This window comes from Nanorana parkeri, unplaced genomic scaffold, assembly GCF_000935625.1.
Source record: "Nanorana parkeri isolate BGI_ZX_2015 unplaced genomic scaffold, ASM93562v1 scaffold1, whole genome shotgun sequence".
Classification (NCBI taxonomy): Eukaryota; Metazoa; Chordata; class Amphibia; order Anura; family Dicroglossidae; genus Nanorana; species Nanorana parkeri.
In genome coordinates, this window is record NW_017306269.1 from 2,971,019 (window position 1) to 2,995,253 (window position 24,235).

Sequence of the window (24,235 nt, forward strand, 5' to 3'; positions counted from 1 at the left end):
ATCATGTGATAGTGTCTATAAATAAAATACATACACACATATACTATTATATTATCCAATATGCCTTATTCTTTCACTGATTTCACAAACAATAAAAGAAACCTGTTTAATACATTTGGCTCTCTGTCCAAGTAGCAGGTCTGGTCGAAATTTTTAAGGGCTTTCGAACACAATTAGCTGACTCAATGATGACATCATCAAATGCTCCAATTCAGAATTTTATATGACATACTGAGCCGGCCGCAATGCAGTCCGGAACGCACTGTGTCTGGTGTAAATGAGGCCTAAAGGCAACAAAACTCTCAGCACTAGAAATCGCATTCACTTCAATGGCCCCTGTTGACATGTCGCAAGCTGTACAACGCAGAACGCTGGAAAAAGCATATGAGCTTGAAAATGTTGAGCCTAGGTTTGAACGGAGCCTTATGTAAAAGTACAGCACTACTCTACTGAAGATAAAGCTACAAGGGCTTGGGGTGAAGATCGGTGAGTGGGAGATGATATACAGCCTGATCTCCATTCATATATCTTCCCTACAAGTAGACTGTGGCTGCTTCCTGTATAACATGACTCATGGGTTTCACACGTCTTTCACTCTTCTCCAGCCTCCAACTACCAGCTAAGAACACAAAACATTGTCCCCACGTCTACAAAACAATATTTCTTTATTTGTGAACAGCTTGTTGCAGTTTGGGAAATAGTTTGATGGCATTCTTTGTAGTTATTTCAATCACTTCTCCCAGGGAGATCCCTTTGGTTTTAGCGATGTATTCAGCAGCAAATGTGATATTTTTGGGCTCGTTTCTCACCTGTTAAAAATATGTAAAATTAATAGTAAACCTGAAATCAAATTTTATGTGCTTATTGTTAAATTCTTTGAATATGGTAATAATCTTTAGACTTATTCCTTCTACTGACAAAGTCACATCCTTAAAGCTAACAGAACTCCGCACAAAGGATTCTATTTCCGTCCTTCACCTGATAGCAAGGCTGAAGTCACTACGAAGGGCTTTCTGACCAATAGATTCTTAAAGCCTGAAGCCCGGTTCACACTGGGGCAATACGTGACCACGCGGCAATTCTTTTCTAATCAGATAGAAGGCTTGTTGCAATCCTTACCGGAGATCCCGTATTCGGGGAAGGGTGATTGGAATGACTGCGGATGGCACCGCCAGTTGCAAATAGTAAAAGAGAAACATCACTAGCACACCAAATTCCTTAAAGGATCATCAATCGTATATTTATTGGAGACTTATGTCAGATACACAAGATACACAAGTTTTCGGGGCCACGCAGGCGCTATGCTATGCCTGATGAAGGGACCCTGCGTGGCCCCGAAAGCGCTTGTGTATCTGACATGAGTCTCCAATAAAGCTACGATTGATTATCCTTTAAGGAATTATTTTCTAATGGCACCCCAGTCGCAGCAGGCAGATCGCGGCTGAACAAAACCAAGCATTGAAAAAAGGTAAATGTGTTGAATAAACACAATCTACATAAGTAAATGTTAAAAAGGTAAAACAGTCTCCAGTAAATTGCTGTGCAAGGCAAAAAAAAAAAACAACAACACAAGGGAATTACGGAATTACTGTGCGTTTATATATTGATCAACTGAAAAGACTATCAAAGATTCAGACAAAAAACAAAAATAAAATGGTAAATAAAAGAAAATACCTGTTTTTCCGGACCCAGAGCTGGAGAGTCTGTTTCCAGACACATGTTTTCCAGAGGAAGTTGTTTCACTAGTTTCTGCTTCTTAAGCAAGGAAAGACTGAATCACATATGATATCACATTCAAAGCTTTCTACCCCTTTACATTCCAAAACTCAGTTATCATGATCACAAAGCACTAAGGCACATCAGCATTATAAGCAGACATTTAAGCTGAACTCCAGGCAGGTAGAGAAAAATCATCAACTCTATATACCGGTATTTACTGTATAAAAATTGTATAATGGATTTTTTTTAAATGCAACTGGTCTATGTACCTTCATTTGTTCCAACATCAGCCTACTGTAAAACTCTGTACAGCACAACTGGGAGACAGAGTCAACACTAGGTGCTAATCTGGATCTGCTGAAATGCACATGTGATCCCTATGATAAAGTCTGTTGGGAGTGAGGTCCTGGGGGGGCGTGTAATGTCAGGTACAATAAATCTTAATACATGCAGAAAGTTGGAGTGTGGCTTCGTTCTTTGCAAAGACTTTGCTTTCAGGGCCCATTCACACCATAGTGCTGCATTAATCGCACGGTTCTGTGCGATTAACGCACACCACTGCGTAACGCACAGTTGCGGCGAGGTCTATGCGGTTAACACACACTACAGTGCAACGCACGCTCAGGTACATTGCAGCTGAAGATGTGCTTGGGGTGCCATTACATTGAATGGTAACACAACGCACCACCCGTACTATAAAGCACAGTAGGCGCTTTGCATTGTAGCGTGCCATTAATGCAACGTTATAGTGTGAATCCACCCCGAGTCATCAAATACTGACAAGGTAGATGATTACTGAAAGTGATAGCCGAGTGAGCACAGTAATGACTCATCAGAATTCTGCTGCTCCTTCACTGTCCAATCAGATTGTTGGGGATGTGTCCAGACCAAGCTGAACTGCCTAAAATAATGTAAAAATAAAGTGCCAATGGCGAGTCACACACTTAAGCTTTTCTACTAAAATCGGAGGTCACCTTGGTACACAATGTGAGCAATTATGTTGCGCTTGGTAGTGAGCAATGTTCTTACTGTGTCATCTTGCTATTTATATTCAAGTGAAAAATAAAAATAAAAAATTGATGGATAAATGAATAAATGAGTGAATAAAGATTCATAAATTAGTGTAAAATATGTATAATAAATAAATAAATTATTATAATTAGTAAACTGTGTCTTTGTTCTGTTCAATATTTCATTGAACAGAACAAAGACACAGTTTACTAATTATAATAATTTATTTATTTATTATACATATTTTACACTAATTTATGAATCTTTATTCACTCATTTATCCATCAATTTTTTATTTTTCACTTGAATATAAATAGCAAGATGACACAGTAAGAACATTGCTCACTACCAAGCGCAACATAATTGCTCACATTGATCACAGTTATACACATTGTTGCAGCTGGTGTTTTCACATAGTTTTTCCAGCGCAACTAAATTGGTTAAAGTTTTTTACCTTGGTACACAAATTTCCACTAGGTCCTGCAGTTAAGAGCCTGTAAATGAGTAGGCCATAAAATACCACTAGTGTTATTCTAACGATTCAATGACAGCTACAGGTCCAGGTCCTGGCTATGCTGGCTATCAAGTAGGGGTTCCTGGATTACAAGACCAGCTCAACAGAATTAGAAATCTTTTGGTAGATGAAGCAATCCACATTTATTTATTTCGCCTTTGTATTTAGATGCTTGCTTGGAGTTCAACTTCCTGTTCTCCCCTTCAGGCCTGTTTAATCTTTGCACAGACACTTGTGAGTGTTAGTTACTCTCTGCAGTCCCTGAAAGTCCCTAGCTGATGTTCTACTCCTTGTGATAAACTGATAGAGAAACTGAGCCCCATTTTTCTTTTACCTGCTCACTTCTGATGATGGACGGAGGGATGGAAAAGAAAAATCCAGCTTTCACGCCTTCCATTGCCACTGAGGGCTTCCCATCGAATGCATGAAGCAGAACCTTTTCAGCACCTACAAAAAATGAAAAATCCTTTACTGCACTTAATGAATAAATCTGATCTGAAGTCAGGAATATACAGTATATGACATCTAGTCCAGCTATTGTCGTGGACATTTTATTAGGATGTGTTTTTAGTATATTGCAATATTGTCATCATGTCTCTCAGTGTCGGGTTTCTGGGCCACGCTCGATTAGAGCGTGACCTGGATTAATTAGCACTGAGTGTAAACCATTGGAGTGGATATCTTCCTGTGGCGACGCGGCCGCCGTGCACAGAGGTCTCCGCTGGCAAATGGTCCATGTGCTATGCGCTGGGCTGTTGGCGGGGGGAGATTGATGTGCGTGGCGGAGCAGTGTGTTCTTAGCGAATATATGGATGCCGGCCAGGGCCCCTGCGCGATGCACGGATTTATTGGCTTGGCGTGTATGCACTTGCTTTGAGGACATAGTATTATTTAAGATACATATCTGCCTTTATGAAAGAAACGTGCGTTTGTATTTCTAATGCGTTTGATCAGCACGCTGGAAATAGTATGGCATTGTCCCTGCAGATAAGCTCGCATTCATGAGAATCATAGTAAATTTATTGGGCATTGCTCACTGAGCAGTGCTGGATAAGGTTTGCTCCAGTGGTAATTGGAGATTGTGTTTGTGGGTCTGGAAAGATGGCAGCTAGGAAAACATGCGGCTGTGCACACGGGTTTATGGGCTATGCACACTGCTTCTACTATGACACAGACATACACTCCCCTTTCTTTTGTATACATGTGTTTCGTTGGCTGGCTATGATATGTTGGTGTAATGAGGAAGTGATGTTGGTTGTTGACATCGCTTCCTGTTTGACATCACTAAAATAAATAGAGCTTCGGTGGAGGGGACACTCTTGGAACAGAAACTCCACCATGAAAGCACCACCTTTTCTTGACTCTGCACAAGTGTTGCCTTTCCTTGCACAAAAGAGCTTAATACACGTGCTTTTAAATTTGTTTGTGTTTGGCGCACTTTTAATGCGGCATGGATTTGTTCGTTTGGCCCAAGCCAATTTCCAAAACACTATGAATTCTATTCAACCAGAATATGTCCTGATATAATCCTCCAGTAATCCCCTGAACACCAGGACCAAGACTGGAAGGTATCCTCGTTGGGAAGGATTCCCCTTACATCCTGATGACAATCGCCACCACTCTCAACCAGGAGATTTCCACTCACGTGGGCCAAGAACAAAGAGAAAATCTCCCCGACGGGGAAGTAGATACAATGAAACATGCCAGAAGTTCTAACCATCTCCCACTCTATCCAAAACTCAAAAAATAAAGTTTTAACTGGTGTTCTACTTTTTAAGAGAACCTGTCATGAGTGGACTTACGCCAAAGTCTAGACATCCAGTTTTTATTATAATTTCAGCCGTAGCTGTGCAAGATTAAGATTTACCTCCATCAGTAGCTTCACAAACTGTGTCTAGGGATGACCCTTGGTGCTGAAGCTTGCCATACACGTATCAAATTTTGGCCCATTTTGCGTGCTAAATTGGCCAACATTCAATCCATAGGTGAGCCTGCAGGCACCACACGGTTTGCCAAAAGTTGATTTTATCAATCAAACAATGACTGCATCCAATCAGCTGTAGAGGCTAGCTGTCCGAATACAACAGCTGGCAGGGGAGATTCTGCTATTTATGCTGTTTGACGGGGATGGGGAAATTGAGACATTTTTTTGGTTCAGTCTGCGGAGCTGAATGAGAAAAATCATATTGTGTATGGAGGTGAAAGGCCGCCCTCCCCCTAATTTTTCTTTTTGCGTGAAAAGAAGAAAACAAATGAGTCTGGAAAGATGGCAGCTAGGAAAACATGCGGCTGTGCACACGGGTTTATGGGCTATGCACACTGCTTCTACTATGACACAGACATACACTCCCCTTTCTTTTGTATACATGTGTTTCGTTGGCTGGCTATGATATGTTGGTGTAATGAGGAAGTGATGTTGGTTGTTGACATCGCTTCCTGTTTGACATCACTTCCTGTTTGACATCACTAAAATAAATAGAGCTTCGGTGCAGGGGACACTCTTGGAACAGAAACTCCACCATGAAAGCACCACCTTTTCTTGACTCTGCACAAGTGTTGCCTTTCCTTGCACAAAAGAGCTTAATACACGTGCTTTTAAATTTGTTTGTGTTTGGCGCACTTTTAATGCGGCATGGATTTGTTCGTTTGGCCCAAGCCAATTTCCAAAACACTATGAATTCTATTGAACCAGAATATGTCCTGATATAATCCTCCAGTAATCCCCTGAACACCAGGACCAAGACTGGAAGGTATCCTCGTTGGGAAGGATTCCCCTTACATCCTGATGACAATCGCCACCACTCTCAACCAGGAGATTTCCACTCACGTGGGCCAAGAACAAAGAGAAAATCTCCCCGACGGGGAAGTAGATACAATGAAACATGCCAGAAGTTCTAACCATCTCCCACTCTATCCAAAACTCAAAAAATAAAGTTTTAACTGGTGTTCTACTTTTTAAGAGAACCTGTCATGAGTGGACTTACGCCAAAGTCTAGACATCCAGTTTTTATTATAATTTCAGCCGTAGCTGTGCAAGATTAAGATTTACCTCCATCAGTAGCTTCACAAACTGTGTCTAGGGATGACCCTTGGTGCTGAAGCTTGCCATACACGTATCAAATTTTGGCCCATTTTGCGTGCTAAATTGGCCAACATTCAATCCATAGGTGAGCCTGCAGGCACCACACGGTTTGCCAAAAGTTGATTTTATCAATCAAACAATGACTGCATCCAATCAGCTGTAGAGGCTAGCTGTCCGAATACAACAGCTGGCAGGGGAGATTCTGCTATTTATGCTGTTTGACGGGGATGGGGAAATTGAGACATTTTTTTGGTTCAGTCTGCGGAGCTGAATGAGAAAAATCATATTGTGTATGGAGGTGAAAGGCCGCCCTCCCCCTAATTTTTCTTTTTGCGTGAAAAGAAGAAAACAAATGCAGATAAAACATTTCAAAGAGAACTAAAGCCAAACCTTTTTGTTCGTCTTTAGTCCTCTTTTGGGTCACAGGAGGACATTTACTAATGTCCTCCTGTGACCCAAAACCAGCATCTAGCAGGCTACTGCCCACTATATGCTGACAGTGCAGAGCTGAGCTGGAGACGGAAAGATCCTGACAAAATTGTCAAGATCCACCCCGCTGCCTGATTGAAAGCTGGCTCTGCCTCTCTGGAGCCAGAGCAAGCTGTGCCCGCCCCCTCCACCTGTCTGTCCCTCCAATGAGCACTGGAGGAACAGAGAGGGAAGGGGAACACACTGCGAGGATTGGTGACTTATAGTCATGGCTTTCTGCAGGGGGAAGCCATGAGCTGCACGATCAGCGGTCTGTGATCGCTCAGCTCTCAACCTATAGAGCTAGCATGGGACACCTGCAGCATCACATGTCGGCTCTAAGTATTGAGTAGAATAAAATTGACTCTTCCCAATACGTCTCCTTTAAGAGCTGGTAAGCTGCGATTTGTTCTTGATTTTAGATACGCTTTAATTCTAGAGCTCTATGACGTGATACTGTTAAGCACACAGAAAAGTTATACAGTCCAGCAAATGGAAGAGCAGAAAATATTAGACTTTAGATGATCTCTCAGGCCCTATGGCTAAGAGCCATCTCAGACAGTAAAGCTAGCCATACACTGGTTGATTTTCATATGAATAATCTCATCAGTACAACTCATAATGCCATCAGAGACTTGTAGAACGTAATTCGAGATTCTGTTTGATTTCAACATTTGATTATGGAATAAACGCAGCATCTCAAATGAAAACCACATTCACTGAGACAATTTTGTTAATTGGAGAAAAATGATCCATCATTTTTTTTTGTCTCTAAGGTTGAAATCGATTTGACCCTATTAACCCATTAGATACATGCACTTTGTCCACTGGGGACATGAAGAAAAGGAAAGGTGTACAGTGAGACTTCTATAAGGAAGGTGAAGTGCATGCAGGAGCTTTGGCTGAGATGGATAATAGATATCCTTGTAGGTTTTCTTTGAACAAATCAATATAAAATGCATTGTACCTTGTTCCTTCAACAGATTTATAGTCGGCCTTCCTGCTGATCGGGAGTGAACATTTCTGGGAGTGAGGAAACAAATTGTAAAAAGATTACAGCATATCATGGAACAAGTCAACATATCAGTGGTTTTTTAATGGAACATGGCTGTCTTTTACATAGTTACATAGTATTTGAGGTTGAATAAAGACATTAGTCCATCAAGTCCAACCTATTAGGATCACTCCCGTACTGCAATGGAACCATGAAAGGGTGCATGCAATGAATGTAACTGCAATGACACGAATGTATAAAAAAGAATGCTACTATTAAATGTTCCTTCTGCCCATAGCAACTGATAAGAATCATTCTACACTTAGCGGAAAGTCAAAATAATCAGTGGACGCTAAATGGGTAATATAGGCAAGAAGAAAAATTACGCTGCAGCAGTTTTCCGATGTCCAAAATGTGTTTAAATTTATGGACACCAAACCACCCACAACTCTTCCTAGGTCAAGTGTTTGGGGGATGGAGGAGACAAACTGGGGAATTGTCCAGGGCCCCCTTGTCTCTAGGGCTCCAAAGGAGGCAGCAATATTTATATGTGCAATTCTCATATGGAGTCTCACCATTCTCTCTGTGTGAGTTATGAGCTGAAGGTGGGGAATGCTATAAAGGAAGATGATAGGAAACGGACAGCCAAAGCTGTGTTACAGAGCAGCCATGGTTAGGACAGATATGTAAATAACTCACTACATACATAAATGTCACATGTACTTACTAATCAGGGTATAGAAGCAAGCCGAGCAGAGAACTGCCGTACAGAAAAGCTTAGCCCACCAGTTGGCAAAAAAGGTAATATTTTGGTTGATATGGCAAATGGCAGTCTGTTTAGGTTTTTAGAATACAAGTAAAAAAAGACACCCCCTAAGTAACTACATCTATGAAACTATAAGTCCTAGTAAGTCAGGGTATCCTGGAACATGTAGCTCCACAACTGGAGAGCCATAGGGAGCAAAAGCTGTGCTAAGTTCTGATAAAATGTTTCCTTTGGCTGAAGCTCATGTACTACAATACATTACCTGCAGCATGTTTCCAGCTATGACAGCCACACAGAGTAAGCAGTTACATTTAGTGTTATAATCTGTGTATAAAAGAGCAGTGGTTCAGCAGGGGCGTATCTGCCGCGAGGCAAACAAGGCGTTTGCCGTGGGTGGCAGATTCCGGCGGGGCGGCAAATGTACCGGCCCGCGGACCAATTGCGGCAAAAAATTGGCAAGCGGCCCCCAAGAGAGAAAAAAATTTGTCGAGTGACGGAAAGGACGGAGCTCCAGTCAGGCGGCGAAGATAACAAGGAGGCCGTGTCAGGCCCAAGGATGAGGAGGCCGAGGCGGCCACATTGGGATTGCTGCCCAGGGGAGAAAGGGAACAAACTGACATTAGGTAGCATGTACATGAGACGCTATGTATTATTTGTAGAAAAGGGTTCAAAATAATGCTAAATAAGCAATATTCCAGACACACAAACCATATTTGAATGAATGAAAGTATAAAGGTCTTACAGGGGTAGTCCTAGGTGTTTGGCCAATTCTATCTGTCTGATGAACACCTGACGCTGCTCTTCCTTCTGGTCGTCTGTGCTGGCGATCCGGGGAGTGAAATCCAGGCCAACCTGAAAGCATGCACAACACAGCTAATTAACTGAATATGATTTGTAGCCATCTAGAGACAGCACAGTGGCTTAGTGGTTAGCACTGCTGCCTTGCAGCAATGGGGTCCTTAGTTCCATCCTGGCCAGGACACTATCTGCATGGAGTTTGTATGATTTCTCTGTGCTTGCATGGTTTCCTCCCACAGTCTAAAGACATGCGGGTAGGTTAACTGACTTCCATCTAAATTGGCCCTGCTGTGTGTGTAAGTATGCATGTGAGAGAGGGACCTTAGAAAGTAAGCTCCTTGAGGACAGCGACTGATATAAATGTAGCGTGTTGCATCAGTTGTTGGTGCTAAATAAATGCCTGTAATAAATTAAACTAGAAATGGCATGCCGTTTTTCCTAAAAGGTCATCCCTGTCCCAAATCCCTTTAACTGTCTTCAATTTATATTCTAGAATTGGCTCCTGCCAAGCTGCCTAGCTGCAGAAATGTAATATAGGCACCGGACTGGGGGAGGGATTTAGGAAAACATGTCCCACCCACTCAGTTACACTCACTATTGCAACTGCAGTGGATTAGAGAAGGGGGCGTGTCGGTGGCAGCACTGTTCTAACTCCAGGGGCTTCTGCAAACATTGGTCCCAGACACTCCCCTGCATTCCATAGGTAACAGATACATTTCACAACATAATTGGGCACCAAAAATAAAACTTTTTAAAAACGTCTTATTGAAAAAGAAAAAAAAAACTATTTCTATTGACTGTAATTGGTATAAGGCAGGTTTAAAAAAAGGGGGAAAAAAAATCACCCTTCCAAAAAATAGAATGCATGGGCATTGCTTTACTTCCATACCTGCAGCAAATCTACTCATGAAACAAGATGGTGTCTAATTTGGGGTGAGGATTGTATGAAGGGATTGTCACATTGCACAGCAAAAGCTCTCCAAATACACACAACCTAAAAATCTAATATTACATATTCTGTACCTCCCCAATAGCCACCAATTCATCCTTGTACAGTTCAATTAAAGGCAAAGCATCTTTTAAGTCCTGTAGAAGATAAAAATAATATACGGCATCAGAATTCATAAATCTTTACTTTTCAAGCATTTAAATGTTTTATGTATGAAAGCAATGGCTGGCAAAAGTATACAATCAAAACTAATATTTTGGTTTTAGATGGAGTCTGGACTGAGTCACCTTTTTTATTATTCAATCTCTTGTGGACTCCAGTGGTAGGATGCCCCTGACGCAGATCCCTAATTGATTCCCTCCCATGCTGGAGTCTCATCCCTTCTGTAACTATTCCTGGATTGGTTCCCACACATGCCGGAGTCTCATCCCTTCTGTAACTATTCCCGGATTGGTTCCCACACATGCCGGAGTCTCATCCCTTCTGTAATAGTTCCTTGATTGGTTCCCTCCCACACTGGAGTATCACCACTTCTGTAACTGTTCCCCGATTGGTTCCCTCCCACACTGGAGTATAACCACTTCTGTAACTATTCCCCGATTGGTTCCCTCCCACACTGGAGTCTCACCCCTTCTGCAACTGTTCCCCGATTGGTTCCCTCCCACACTGGAGTCTCAGCCCTTCTGTAATAGTTCCTTGATTGACTCCCTCCCATGCAGGAGTCTCGCTCCTTCTGTAACTGTTCCCCGATTGGTTCCCTCCCACACTGGAGTCTCACCCCTTCTGCAACTGTTCCCCGATTGGTTCCCTCCCACACTGGAGTCTCAGCCCTTCTGTAATAGTTCCTTGATTGATTCCTTCCCATGCTGGAGTCTCGCTCCTTCTGTAACTGTTCCCCGATTGGTTCCCTCCCACACTGGAGTCTCAGCCCGTCTGTAATAGTTCCTTGACTGATTCCCTCCCATGCTGGAGTCTCGCTCCTGCAACAGTTCCTTGATTGTTTCCCTACCGTGCTGGAATCTCAATCCTCTTGCAACAACAGGAGGTATACTTTCCTTTTCCTCTTGCTTCTCCAACACAAGAAATAAAAAAATCAATCTAACGGGAAGAATTGGACATCTTATTAGAAGGTCTGGGAAGTCAAGTACAAAGATCTTTCCCTTGGAGTCCCATGAGGTGTAAGAAAGTGTCATCTGATTTAATTACCTTCCATCTACCAGGAAATTATTTTTTCTAAAAGCGCTGAGGTGCTCCAACCTCACTATATTGTGTTGTAAAGTAGTCACTGCTCCAAGCTCACTCCCGTGATAGACTTTAACTTCAAAATGAATTAGTAAATTAAATGTGAGATTGTATTCCATCACAGAAGTGAGTTTGGAGCGGTGGCTACTTTACAACACACACAGGGACCCTGGGGAACAAAAGTAGCCACCCCCTAAAAGGAAGGACAGTGTCCGCACCAATTCAGAGATGATTTGAGGATCTACAGCTGAGTGATACACAAATAAGAAACATTTAATAAAGTACTTGAATGTCTTTTTAAGATTTAACTCCTGATTTTAGTGTCCCTCTAACTCTGCTTTCCTTGCATAAACTAATAAGGGGATCAAAGGATCCCTTTACTTGCTCACTACACATGCTGGTCGTATTGGAATATGCCCTCACCAAAGTCATCCTCCATCAAATCACCATTAGTGTGAATTTTCAGAGATTTGCTCATCGCTATTAGAGACATCATAAAGATGCGGCCATGGAGTAAAATGAATGTCCTTACAGAATTGAAGTTCTGAATATCTGTTTAGTGATAAAGGCTAAGTCACTGTACCTGGAGGGTGGCGCTGCGTGGCTGCTCCGAGGCGTCCGTTTGCACCGGGTGCACCCCTAAACATGGAAACACCAGTCCCGCATTCCTGTGTACAGTCAGTCACTGGATAAACAACATGACCAGCTTATAATTTTACATCTGTGCTACTAAACAAGATCACTGCTATGTACTAGTTGAATCGACAATGGAAACACAACATAACCACAAAGTAGCGTCAGGGTCTCAGCGGTTGGGCCGGGCACAGACAACACAACCTCTGATCAGACGGGCAACAAAGCCCAATAATCCTCTCACCCAGGCTTCCAGAACCTGACTGCACAGCCCTCTACTCACATACAGAACTTTATTTGCAGTGTGCAGCCAGGTTCAGGGGCTCCTGGGCAGAACACAGGGATGAATTCAAATAAACTGGAGCAGACAGAATCTAGAGCAGCTGCCCATGGCAACCAATCAGCTTCTCATTTTCAAAGCTTAACTGAACAAACTGAACAGAAAACCTGATTGGTTAGCATCAGAAAACGGTCTGCTCCAGTTTTTTTTTTTTTTTTATGAATTCCCCCCATTATTTTGGGACAGTTAAAGCGACACGCAGGCATCTTTGCACCTAAAGTATAGTTAACAGCCAACATCTGTTTTGTTTTTACTTTTGGGTAAACTAGGGAATGTTTCTATAACGGCTTAAATCGTATGTCAAAGGAAAAAAACAAAAAAGAACCACATGCAGTATATCTTTGCAATATATTCTCATGTCCCCATGTTTGATCCCTTTAAATAACCTACATGTACAGAAAAATACTTGTTGATCTGTCAGAAATGCACTTAGTTCTTAAAGTGGAACTAAAGCCAGAATTGTGTTTTCTTAGTTTTGAATAGAGTAAGGGAGGGTTATAACCCCGTCAGTTTTTTTTGCCATCTGTGTCCCATTGAGGAGATTTGCCTTCACTTCCTGCCCCCCATAGGCACAACTGGAAGTGAAAGGAATTTGTTGGTGGTCAGCAGGGTCACCGGAACTGGTGTGCCCATTGGAAGATTTCCCCTCTATTCCTGTTCTAGTAACAGCCCAAACCTTGGGATTTTCTTTTACTTTCACTCGTACTAAGGCCCCGTTCCCACTGCGTGATATGCAAATCGCGCGTTTGTCGCGCGATTTGCATATTGCGCGACATCGCGAGATTTGTTGCGCGATATCTCGTTCAAGCTTGCATTGAGCAAGCTTGAATCGCGGCTAAATCTGCTCCAAAAAGGGTCCTGCTGTAGCGACACACCACCCGCGACAGCAGGACCCTTTGCCCCATTGAAATGCATTGGAACGCGATATCGCGCGGTAATTTGCCGCGATATCGCGGGAATTACCGCGCGATAAATCGCTCAATGTGACGGGCTTAATAGTAATCACCAGGATGAATCAAGAGGGTGATTCTCCACGACAAAGTCACAGAAAGCATTAAAATACTGACAGGACTTCTACTCCCCCTCCACTCTATCCAAAACTAAAAACCAAGTTGTGGCTTCAGTTCTACTTTAAACCCTTTTGGGGGCGGACAACATACTGTCGTTTTGTAGACCAAGCCACAAGGAGCATGACATCAGTCTCGCCTAGACACGCTGGGCAGAAGACTGCACTAGGGCAAGTATAAAATCATACTTTTTTCATTACAGGTAATAACAAGCAGCGACTTTTACAGGGGTAGGGGCCCCCGGACGTAATAAGAGAACTGTGCAACTTCTGCTTTAAGGAGACCCTGTCACCACCGCAGACATTTTAGAGTGGCATTAAAGTCACAATCCCCCCCCCCCCCAATGCTGGTGTAAGGACTTAAATTAAATGATGCCTCTTGATCCGATCATCTTCTCATTTCCAGTAGTTTTCAAGAGTCTTTCCAGCGCTGGTGCCGGTCTCTGATCCAGCGCAGACTCCTCATGTCCCACGGTGTCTGTCCGACGTGCACACTCCGGGCTGCGTGCATTCACCTCCACTGTGTCTCTCCTCTTCTCCCCACCAGTGATCTCTACTGCGCATGCGCCTGGTCTCATCCTACTGCACAGCAGCTCGAGAAGCTGGATTTCACAGCCGGGGGCCAGAGACAGAGACAAGTTGTTACATATTTGGTAACTTTAAAAAAAAATGTTTTTGCATATATCTACTGCTTCCAGGAGTGTCGGAACTTACAGGCTCCTTGTGATCATGTCCCCCTCTCTGACATCACAGCTCTCTTGCACTGCGAGTTCAAATCTTTCACTTTCCCCCGGCATATTCTCATGTTCCTTGCTTCCTTATTCAATATTATGTTTAACTTTGTTCTTTCATCCTCAGTCAAAAACGTATTGCACTGCCCCTCACAAACTACACGTCATGCAGTCACAGCCTACACGGGGCTATGGAGTCCCCCCATATGACAGTGTTGGTGCTTGGTGAGTGGCCCACTATGGTCACATGCTCCTGTATAATGCAAAAAACTGGGCATCTTTAGTTAAGTAAAAGGGGAGTATGAGCTGCTGGGGAGGGGGCATGAAATGAAACCTGTGGCTCTGCCCTGCAGGGGTGAAACACAGGTTTACTAGAAATATTAGCTTTGGGTGGAGTTGGCCCTTAATAGATGCATATTACGCACAGATATTTTAGGCTTACCTTCTAGAAAGCTGAATTAATTTTTCAAATTCCGCTGAGTGCTCTGCCACCGCAACAAGAGCTTGGACACCAGCCTGAAATCCAGAAAAAGGTCCAAAATGTGAAACATGGTATTCATTTTTATCTCTTGCCACTGGCAGAAGCTGGCCCTGTGACTCAGGGCCAACAGCAGGGGCTCCTGTGATTGGCTGCACAGTGATGATGTAACCCTGATTGGTAGTAGTTCTCCGTGTACTGATGGTAACAGATTGGGGGTCACAGGTCTGGTAGCGCCGATTGAGTCACAGAATAAAACTGCAATACATATATGAATCAGCTGGGCATCAAGGAGGCACTGTGTGACACCAGATCACAATGAGAAAGCTCTAATCACAATGACCCAGATTCACTAAAGAAGCACATTCAATGTTTTCATTAGTAAATAAGGTGAAACAAGGTGAAAAAATACTTAAAAAACCCAACAAAACAGGAATTTTCCTTGCACAACTGATTGTAGTTAACACAGATTCACCCCATTCACTACGCTAAGTAAAAAGTCACTTTGCAAATGGGATAAATTTGCTGCGGACTTCAATCAAAAACTCTTTGTTTGGCTTAGTGAATTTTTATTTTGTTTCGCTTTATTCACTCTAAGATTAGTGAAAACTTGCTATGAAAGTAAATTGACTTCATAGTGTACTGGTGGGAAATTAGCTCACAGCCCCAGTGCACCAAGACAGGTTTACTAATCATGTTTTTCTGCACTAAGCCTATCTGATGTGATCATTTTGAACGAGGAAATAACTACTCAAAAAGGCTAATTTAGAAAACAGATGTCCTATATCTAAGACAGGTTTATAATTATCATAAATGAGATAATACTCACTGCCTTCGCTTCTTGCAAAATAATATCGATGTCCTGCAATGGAAAGAAACAATGAATGCACACACAAATTCCAGAGTTGGCATGTTACCTTTCCACTGTGGCCTAGTCAAAGTCCTGACCTGAATCCTATTGAGATGCTGTGGCATGACCTTAAAAAGGCGGTTCATGCTCGAAAACCTTCCAATGTGGCTGATTTACAACAATTCTGCCAAGATGAGTGGACCAAAATTCCTGCACAGTGCTGTAACAGAGTCATTGCAAGTTATCGCAAATGCTTGATTGCAGTTCTTGCTGCTAAGGGTGGCCAACCAGTTATTAGGTTTAGGGGGCAAACACTTTTTCACACAGGGCCATGTGGGTTTGGATTTTGTTTTCCCTTAATAATAAAAACCTTCCTTTAAAAACTGCATGTTGTGTTTACTTGTGTTATCTTTGACTAATATTTAAATTTGTTTGATGATCTGAAACATTAAAGTGTGACAAACGTACAAAACAATGAAAAATCAGGAAGGGGGGCCAACACTTTTTCACACAACTATAAGTAGCATTCTTTCCACTCACCCCAATGTAAGGGGGCATTCTTACCACTGGCCCTAAGTGTAAGGGGACGTTCTTCCCTTTGACCCACAATGTAAGGGGGCATTCTTCCCTGACCTCAATGTAAGGGGGCATTCTTCCTTTTGACCTCAATGTAAGGGGGCATTCTTCCCTCTGACCTCAATGTAAGGGGGCATTCTTCCCTCTGACCTCAATGTAAGGGGCATTCTTCCCTTTGACCTCCATGTAAGGGGGCATTCTTCCCTCTGACCTCAATGTAAGGGGGCATTTTTCCCTCTGACCTCAATGTAAGGGGCATTCTTCCCTTTGACCTCAATGTAAGGGGGCATTCTTCCCTCTGACCTCAATGTAAGGGGGCATTCTTCCCTCTGACCTCAATGTAAGGGGACACTATCATTTTCACGGTCTGCATTTCTTTTTTGGCCTGTATTACTATTTCTTTAATTCCATGATTATTGCTGAAAAGAATTTGTCCGTATAGAGGAGGGGATCCATTATGAGTGTCAATATGCTAATTATGCCACAATCCATATTACTTAGTTTGTTATTATCTCTGCAAATCTGTTCATGCCAATGCACCCTACACTGTATATATAATCATTTTCAACGGGGGTTCCCAGACAACAGAAAATGATTTCAGGGGTTCCTCTATGATAAGGTGGAGAATGTCTATTGTAGGGTCTAAGGCAGCGGTTCTCAACCTGTGGGTCGCGACCCCGTCGGGGGTCGAATGGGGAGAGAAACACTTTCTCCTGGAAAGGTTTAATCTGCTCGATCGAGCAGATGAAACCTTTCCCTGCGATCATTTTTTTTTAAATAGGTGAGAGTCCTTCTCAGCCCTCTCCTAGCGCAGCAGTGTCAGTTCTCCCGCCACGCCGCCAGATGTCGCTGCAGCAGCCGCGTCATCCCTAAATTTTACCGTTGGGGGGTCACCACAACTTGGCAAATGTTACCAAGGGGTCCCGGCCCTAGAAAGGTTGAGAACCACTGGCCTAACGTAAACTAATATTGTCATTAGTTGATAAAAGGCAGCTGAGCACATGGTTGGTAGGAGAAGCAGGAAACTCACTTTGCCATCGTCCGCCCTATAACAGCCCAGAGGAAGAGCTGTGTCACTGTCATTGCACATTACAGAGACATGAAGGGAGAAAACAATGAATAGGACTCTTACTTGGTTAAATTCTGCAGCAGCCAGGTGACAATGACAATCCACAAACCCCCTATACAGATCCATCCCGAGTCCCCCTGCAAGAACTTCCAGACATATGTCAACCCACAGCCCAGCTCGGACCCTCACTGCGCATGCGCCAGCCTTCATCTTTGTACACCCGCTTTTATCGACAAAGCTACAGGTACTCTACACATAAAATATTTCCATGTTATTCTACTAAAATATCCTCTAAAATTGTTTTTTAAATATATTTTAAAAGATATTACTATTTGGTGTAGTAAAATGGCGATTTGCCGCTTCCTGTTGCCAGCCAGTCGCTCGCTAGTTTAATTTTCCCCCCATTTGTTAATAAATTATTGTAAACATACTGAATGTAAGGATTAAATTAAATATTGTAAACATACTGAATGCAAGGATGAAAAACTAAACGTATCCAGAAGTTATGTCAACTATCATTTGAGAGTAGTAAGATGGCGGATGACTGACTTCCGGTGCGCATATGTACAATAAAGCAAAATGCTAAGTATGCTGTGCTATTTATTTAGAAATAATTATTAAGCACTAGCATATACGTACAGAGAGATCAAGAAGGAAAAATACCAAAGCGAGCCATCCCTCCAAACTACGCGGAACGAATGTGTTAGGCAGAGTTCCCGGAGGTGCCGTTTGGATACCGGACGTCCGGTGAGGGGCTGTCCGGTTTTTGAAAATGGCGGCAAATGTTGACAGTCTGCAGCGACAGAGTCTCCGTTTACAGAATGCGAAAGCGGACGCTGACAGTGGAGCGGCCGCGACCTCCTCAGGGGCCCGGGGCCCTGCAAAACCTAGGACTTCCGGTAATGCAAAACGACTCTCTGCAGAGAAGAGGAAGGTAGACACAGGAGGGCAGGAGAGATCCTTGGGCAAAAGAAGAAGCACAGATACCCCTCATAAGGAGAATGAAACAGACAAGAAGCCCAGTGACACAGCGCCCTCCACAGGAAGAAAGGAGAAGAGGGACTCCATAGAGAGTGCACACCCCATGGAGCCCAACGCTAAAACTGTTGACACCACCCATACACCTGGAGGGGAACACAGTAGAACTATACGACCAAGGAGAAACCGCAATAGCTCCAGTTTACATGTAGCGGACAGCACCAGAGAAGGATCCTCCACTGATAATACCTTCAGTAGAGATACCAGATCCAGCAAATCTAAAAACCATGAGGTGCCTGGAGCTTCTACTGCAGCCAGAGGACTGGGTGAAGGTGCGATCTCAAGCAAGGAGAAAAATGACAATGCACACCTCCCGGATCCCAACTTTGAAAAGGAACAAGGATCTGAGGGTCCTGGTGAGAACAGCAGCCACGATAGAAGCCTACCACCAAGGAGAAGCCATGATGGCTCCATCACTAATAGAAGGAACACCCCCAGAGGAGCTGCTGGAACGAATACACCGCTCCAGAGACAGACCAGATCCAGTGGAAGAAAAAACCTTGAGGGGCCTGGAGCCTCCACTGCCATCAGGGGTAAAGGTGCAAACTCAAACAAGAAGAAAAAGGAAAATATAAACCTTGCTGAGCCCAACTCTCAAAAAGAAGGTGGCGCTGAGGACCCTGGTGCAAGCAACAGTCATGATAGAAGCTTACATTCGAACAGAAGCCATGAGGGCTCCAGCTTTAATGTAGAGGACAGCTCCTCCACTCTAACACTCAACAGAAAGACCAGAACCAGCGGAGCCAAAGATCTTGAAGAACATGCTGTCGAGAGACGAGATGAAAGTGTAGTCTCAAGCAAGCGGAAGAATGAAAATCCAAAGCTTGCTGAGACCAGCTCTCAACAAGGGGAAGGATCTGAGGAGCCTGGTGGGAGCAACAGTCATATAATAAACTTACAACCAAGGAGAAACATTAATGGCACCAATATTAATGTAGAGGACAGCCCCAAAGGAGCTGGTTCATCCACAGGTGCCAATGCATCATTCACAGAGACCAGAGCCAGCAAAGCAAAGAATTACAAGGAGCCTGGAGCCTCTAAAGCAGTCAGAAGATTGGGTGAAAGTGCAGTTTCAAGAAAGGAGATGAAGGATAATGCGCATCCCACTGAGCCCAACTCTCAAGGAGAAAAAGGACCTGAGGGCCTCGGTGGGAGCAACAGCCACAGCAGAAGCTTACAGCAACTAAAAAGTCACGAGGGTGCCAGCATTAATGTAGAGGATCGCCCCAGAGGATCCAGTTCACCCACTAAAAGCCATGATTTGACCAGTGAGGAGGCCAGATCCAGCAAACAAAAAGACTGCAAGGAAGCTGGAGTTTCCACCTCTGCCAAAGGAAGGGATAGTAATGCACTTTTAAGCAAAGAGGAACAAGTAATAAGTGAGAGAGCGTTAGACATCTCTGGTGGGGTCAGAAGTCCAGGTAAAAACCTAAGACCAAGGAGAAGCCATGATGGCTCCGGCATTAGTAGTGGAAAAAGTGTGACAGTAAAAGGAAGTGATGGTAAGAAAGAGAAGAGGGGGGAAGCTGAACCCAGAATCCAGAGTGGGGAAGTGTCACAGGATCCTGGGGGAAGTATCAGTGCCAGGAAAAACCTACAGACAAATCTGAACATTGAGGACCCTGTTGATAGAAGGCAGCCTTCTAATGTGACCCCTGAGAGCAATACAGGAGAGGCTACCAGGGACTATAAGGTGCAGTGTTGTTCTAAGCAGTTGTTGCAGGAGGTTCTGGGAATGTGCACAGGAATCTGCAAAGAAATACTGGATAGTCAGCAGTATCTGAATGAGGAGCAGAAGCAGCAGCATCACAAGAACTTCACCTGGGTGAGACGTATTTTGCTATAGAACCTGAAATTGAGTTGGGTTGTCAGTGAGATTTGTGTGAAGCAAACCTGTAGTGAGAACAATGAGGCCACCACTGCTGACCACTTGTCCTGGAAATGCTATTTTTAGGAGGCCAGCAATGGCAGCCTACTAATTTATTTTCTCTAAACAGGGTTTTCTTAAAGGGTAAGTTCACATTCTCACAAAATGTGAAAAAATTTGACAGCGACCTGCTACCTCTCCCTCCCCCATTGCACATACCTAGGTGATCTCCCCACCAGCCGGTGTATAGTCTGTACACTTCACAGCCCCGTAGTATATAATGCCCGTAAATCATGAGTGCTCACGGGTCAGCATGGTCACATGACCACACTGACTAATGAGAAGTGCTTCTGAGATCCAGGAGCTGTGGTGGTAGGTTTCTTTTTTTTTTTTTGCATTTTATGAGAAAGTGAACTTGCCCTTTTAAAGCTGAACCCAAGGCAGATATAATAATACCACTCTATTATCATGAATATTAGAGGTGCAACAAAATGAAAATTTCAGAAACAAAACCGAAATAAAAAGAATTGTCAGGCCAAAACCGAAAATGTTGTTTTTTTTTTAAATATTTTATTTTTAGAAACTTTTTTTTACATTTTTTTTTTATATTTTTATTCATTTTTTTTATTAAATATTTTTATCTTTTACTTTACTTTTAGGGGCTTCTGGGAAATATTAGGGGTCTAAACAGACCCCTGATATTTCCCTTTTAAAATAGAAAAAGAGATTGAGGACACAAAGTCCTCAATCTCTTATTCTGTATCCCCTGCTGTTATCAATGAACAGGAACCCTCTATACTGAGGGTTCCTGTTCATTGATAACATGAGGACAGAGTATGTTTACTATAACCACAATTATGAATGAACAGGAGGTGATGTAGATCACTTCCCATTCATTCATAATTGAGGATATAGTAACCATACCATGTCCTCAATTATGTACAAACACTCAGCGATCACTGACAGTTATTCACAAAAGGGTGAAGAGTTTGGAGGAGGCAGGAGAAGTGAACAATCTAGGCCAAAATAGCTGATTTGGAAAAATTCTCCATTTCAGCTCACTTTCCGGTTCAGCGATGTTGTCCTAGATTTTCACTTCTCCTGCCTTCTCCAAACTCTTCACCCTTTTGTGAATAACCCTGTGAGTGTGTGTACCTCGCTCTCCTTTCTGACAAGCTGTCACAGGAGGCTGGGTGGGGCGGTGCAGGGAGGAGAGCTCAACCTCCTGTGACAGCGTGGGCTGTTTCTGCTCCCACACCGCTCTGTCGAACTGTGATAGGCGGCTGAGCGGTGTGGGAGGAGAGACAGCGGCCGCTCACAGCGCTCTCCTCCTGCAACGCTCGGCTGGCTGTCGCACTTCCTCTCCCCGCCAGGACACAGAGCAGCGCCCAGCGGGGAGGAAAGAAAGCAGGGATGCACTGATGTATCGGCACAAAAATTGCACTTTTCGGCATCTAGCCAAAAGTGCCATTTTCAGCGGATATGTTTTGGCAGCTGATATATCGGTGCATCCCTAATAAATATATTGATACGTGCAAGCAGTGTCAGTACCTGAATCTTACCTGGTATTAGCCTCTTGCAGTGTGAGAGAAAGTACAAGGAGCCATTCAGTTCATGTGCTGACAAGATGCATGCTGATAGGAGGATAAAGCACAGTGACAGAGAGGTGATCTCATCACTGTGCTGCTTCTCCTTTGACTCTCAAGTCAGAGGCTCAGACAGGTCCAGGACGACCTGGGCTTAGAGGAAATGGGCTGAATGATGCTAGACATCAGCCTAAGGACATCTAGTGGCAGAAAAATAATACTGTAGGGGAAATCCTCTGGATTGGAGATGAATATGGCAACTAAAGCTGTTTTGTTATTATTTCATTTAATGGGCTATTCAGTTTTTATCTTCTTCTGCTTTTACACCAGCCCTTCAGTGACACCAGCCCTCTGGAGCCAATGGTACTCTAGTACTTCATTATAGGAAAAGGTCACATGCTCAGTATTGCACACTGCTATAGGCTGTCACAAGCAAACTTCAACCAAACCTTTGCATTAAATTCAGGGGTTCTTGGTTTGCATATATTGCAGTATATGTTGATGTTGGCCAGCTTCGGTAAAGTGAGCTCCCGCTGCTGTGCAAAATGTCAAATACTTGCTCAAAGCATTCATTAGCTTGGATTTTAATGGCACAGGAGGTGCTAGAGGGGTGTGACTACATGCAGAATGCTCAAATTGAACCCCTTTAGAACCTCATATGTTATTTATGTATTAAAGTATGTATATGTGTGTATGTATATATAATGTGTGTGTGCATATACACTGAGTGGCCAGATTATTATGACCACCTGACGTTTGTAGGCAAATTAGCTATAATTTCACGCTGAAGTTGCTAAAGGGCCAGACCATTATAAATAGGGAAGCAGGTTGTTTACCACGACAGTAGAAGTGATTTTTTTCTGAAGATATGGGTAAACAACGCGATTTAACAACCTTTGAACGTGGGATGATTGTTGGCGCTCGGAGCCATGGAGCGAGTATCAGCAAAACAGCAGAATTCGTTAAATGTTCAAGAGCAGCTGTTGTTAAAGTGTTAAAGACTGGACTGTCAGCCGAAAATCTGGGTCTGAATGTGCGAATTGTGGCCGTCAGCAACTAGTCAATGTTAGGGCAGAACGGAGAGTGGCAAGACTGGTACAAGACAACAGAAGGCCAACAGTGCCGTGTCAGATTCCTCGCATCACCTTTCAACATCTCGTGGAGTCATCTCGTGGCTCAACGAAGTACTGATGGGGTGGTCATAATAATCTGGCCACTCTCTCTCTGTGTGTGTGTGTGTGTGTGTGTGTGTGTGTGTATATATACAGGGCTTGAAAAATCCACTCGTCCACTTGTCTGTGACGAGAGGACGGTAGACGAAAGGACGGTGGACCCCGACGAGCAGCTTCCCGGCCGGCCGTTGTAATTACAGGCCGGGCGGGAGCTTTACATTCAAGCGATCGGGCGTCTCTAGAGACGCTTGATCGCTTGTATTAGCAGCTGTCACTGCCGGTCCCGAGATCCGCTGTGCCCGATGCGGCCCGGGACCAGCACGGCTCCGTGACAGGAGATCAAAGGGAGTTCAGTATATGAACTCCCTTTGATCTCCTCTCAGTCCCCGAATGCAGGAAGTGATGTATATGACATCACTTCCTGCATTCAGTGTCACTCTCCAGCTACAGAAGCTGATGAAGCAGATCTCCCCTAGGTGACATTAGGGGTCTTGGAGACCCCTGATGTCTCCATAAAGAGGACCTGTCATGTAAATTGGCTATTATATAGGGAGCTTCTTAGCCCCCGATGTAATAGTAATAAAGTTGTGTGTCAAAAAAAAAAAGTAATACAAAAATTAAAGAATCCTAAAAAAAATAAAGCATAGAAAAAATGTAAAAAGAAATTTTTTTTTTTCAAGTCCCCACCCACCACACACACAATCAGATATGCGTTGGGTGCGCCTACGTGCGAAAACGCCGATTGCGCCTATTGTGTTGCACATGTTACCTATCGCCGCAAACGTCGGAGTGAGAGCAATAATTTTAGGGCCATCAATCACCGATAACACTAAACTGAGGAGCAGTAAAAGCGTTTTAAGCGTCGCCTATGGGCGTCTTTTGTGATTTTTGCGGGCGCACGCAATTTTAAGGCTCGACATGTTTGGTGTCTATTTACCCGACGTGATACCACATTTTATGTTTTACTAAAAATATGGGTAAGAATAAAATGTTTTATAACATAACGTAGGGAAACTGTTTTTTTTTGAGCAAAAATATGGGTATAAATGTTTTATAACATAACATAACAGGGAAACTTTTTTTTTTCTTTTACATTTACGGTACTTTTTTCATTATATAGTAACATAAATAACCCCCGAGGTGATTATATACCTCCAAAAGAAAGCTCTATCTGTCCTCAAAAAATGTTAACATAAATTGCAAGGCTTTAGTCCGTTCATGCTGACTGGTGAAATTTTTGACTGACTGGTGAGAAATCCTAACATTTTTCAAGCCCTGTAATATAT

General features: G+C 43.3%; 1 protein-coding gene across 1 annotated transcript; it reads right to left on the reverse strand.

Moving 5' to 3' along the window:
• Positions 1-665: 665 nt before the first annotated feature.
• On the reverse strand, positions 666-17,474 carry LOC108783656 (putative deoxyribonuclease tatdn3-B). Its single transcript, XM_018552660.1, has 10 exons — positions 17,350-17,474; positions 15,621-15,653; positions 14,756-14,829; positions 12,127-12,211; positions 10,376-10,438; positions 9,297-9,406; positions 7,762-7,817; positions 3,579-3,691; positions 1,675-1,755; positions 666-809 (listed from the first exon to the last, which is right to left on the reverse strand). Exons 1-10 carry the CDS (start codon positions 17,410-17,412, stop codon positions 666-668), a joined length of 822 nt encoding a protein of 273 aa, XP_018408162.1. The 5' UTR covers positions 17,413-17,474.
• Between the last annotated feature and the right edge of the window lie 6,761 nt (positions 17,475-24,235).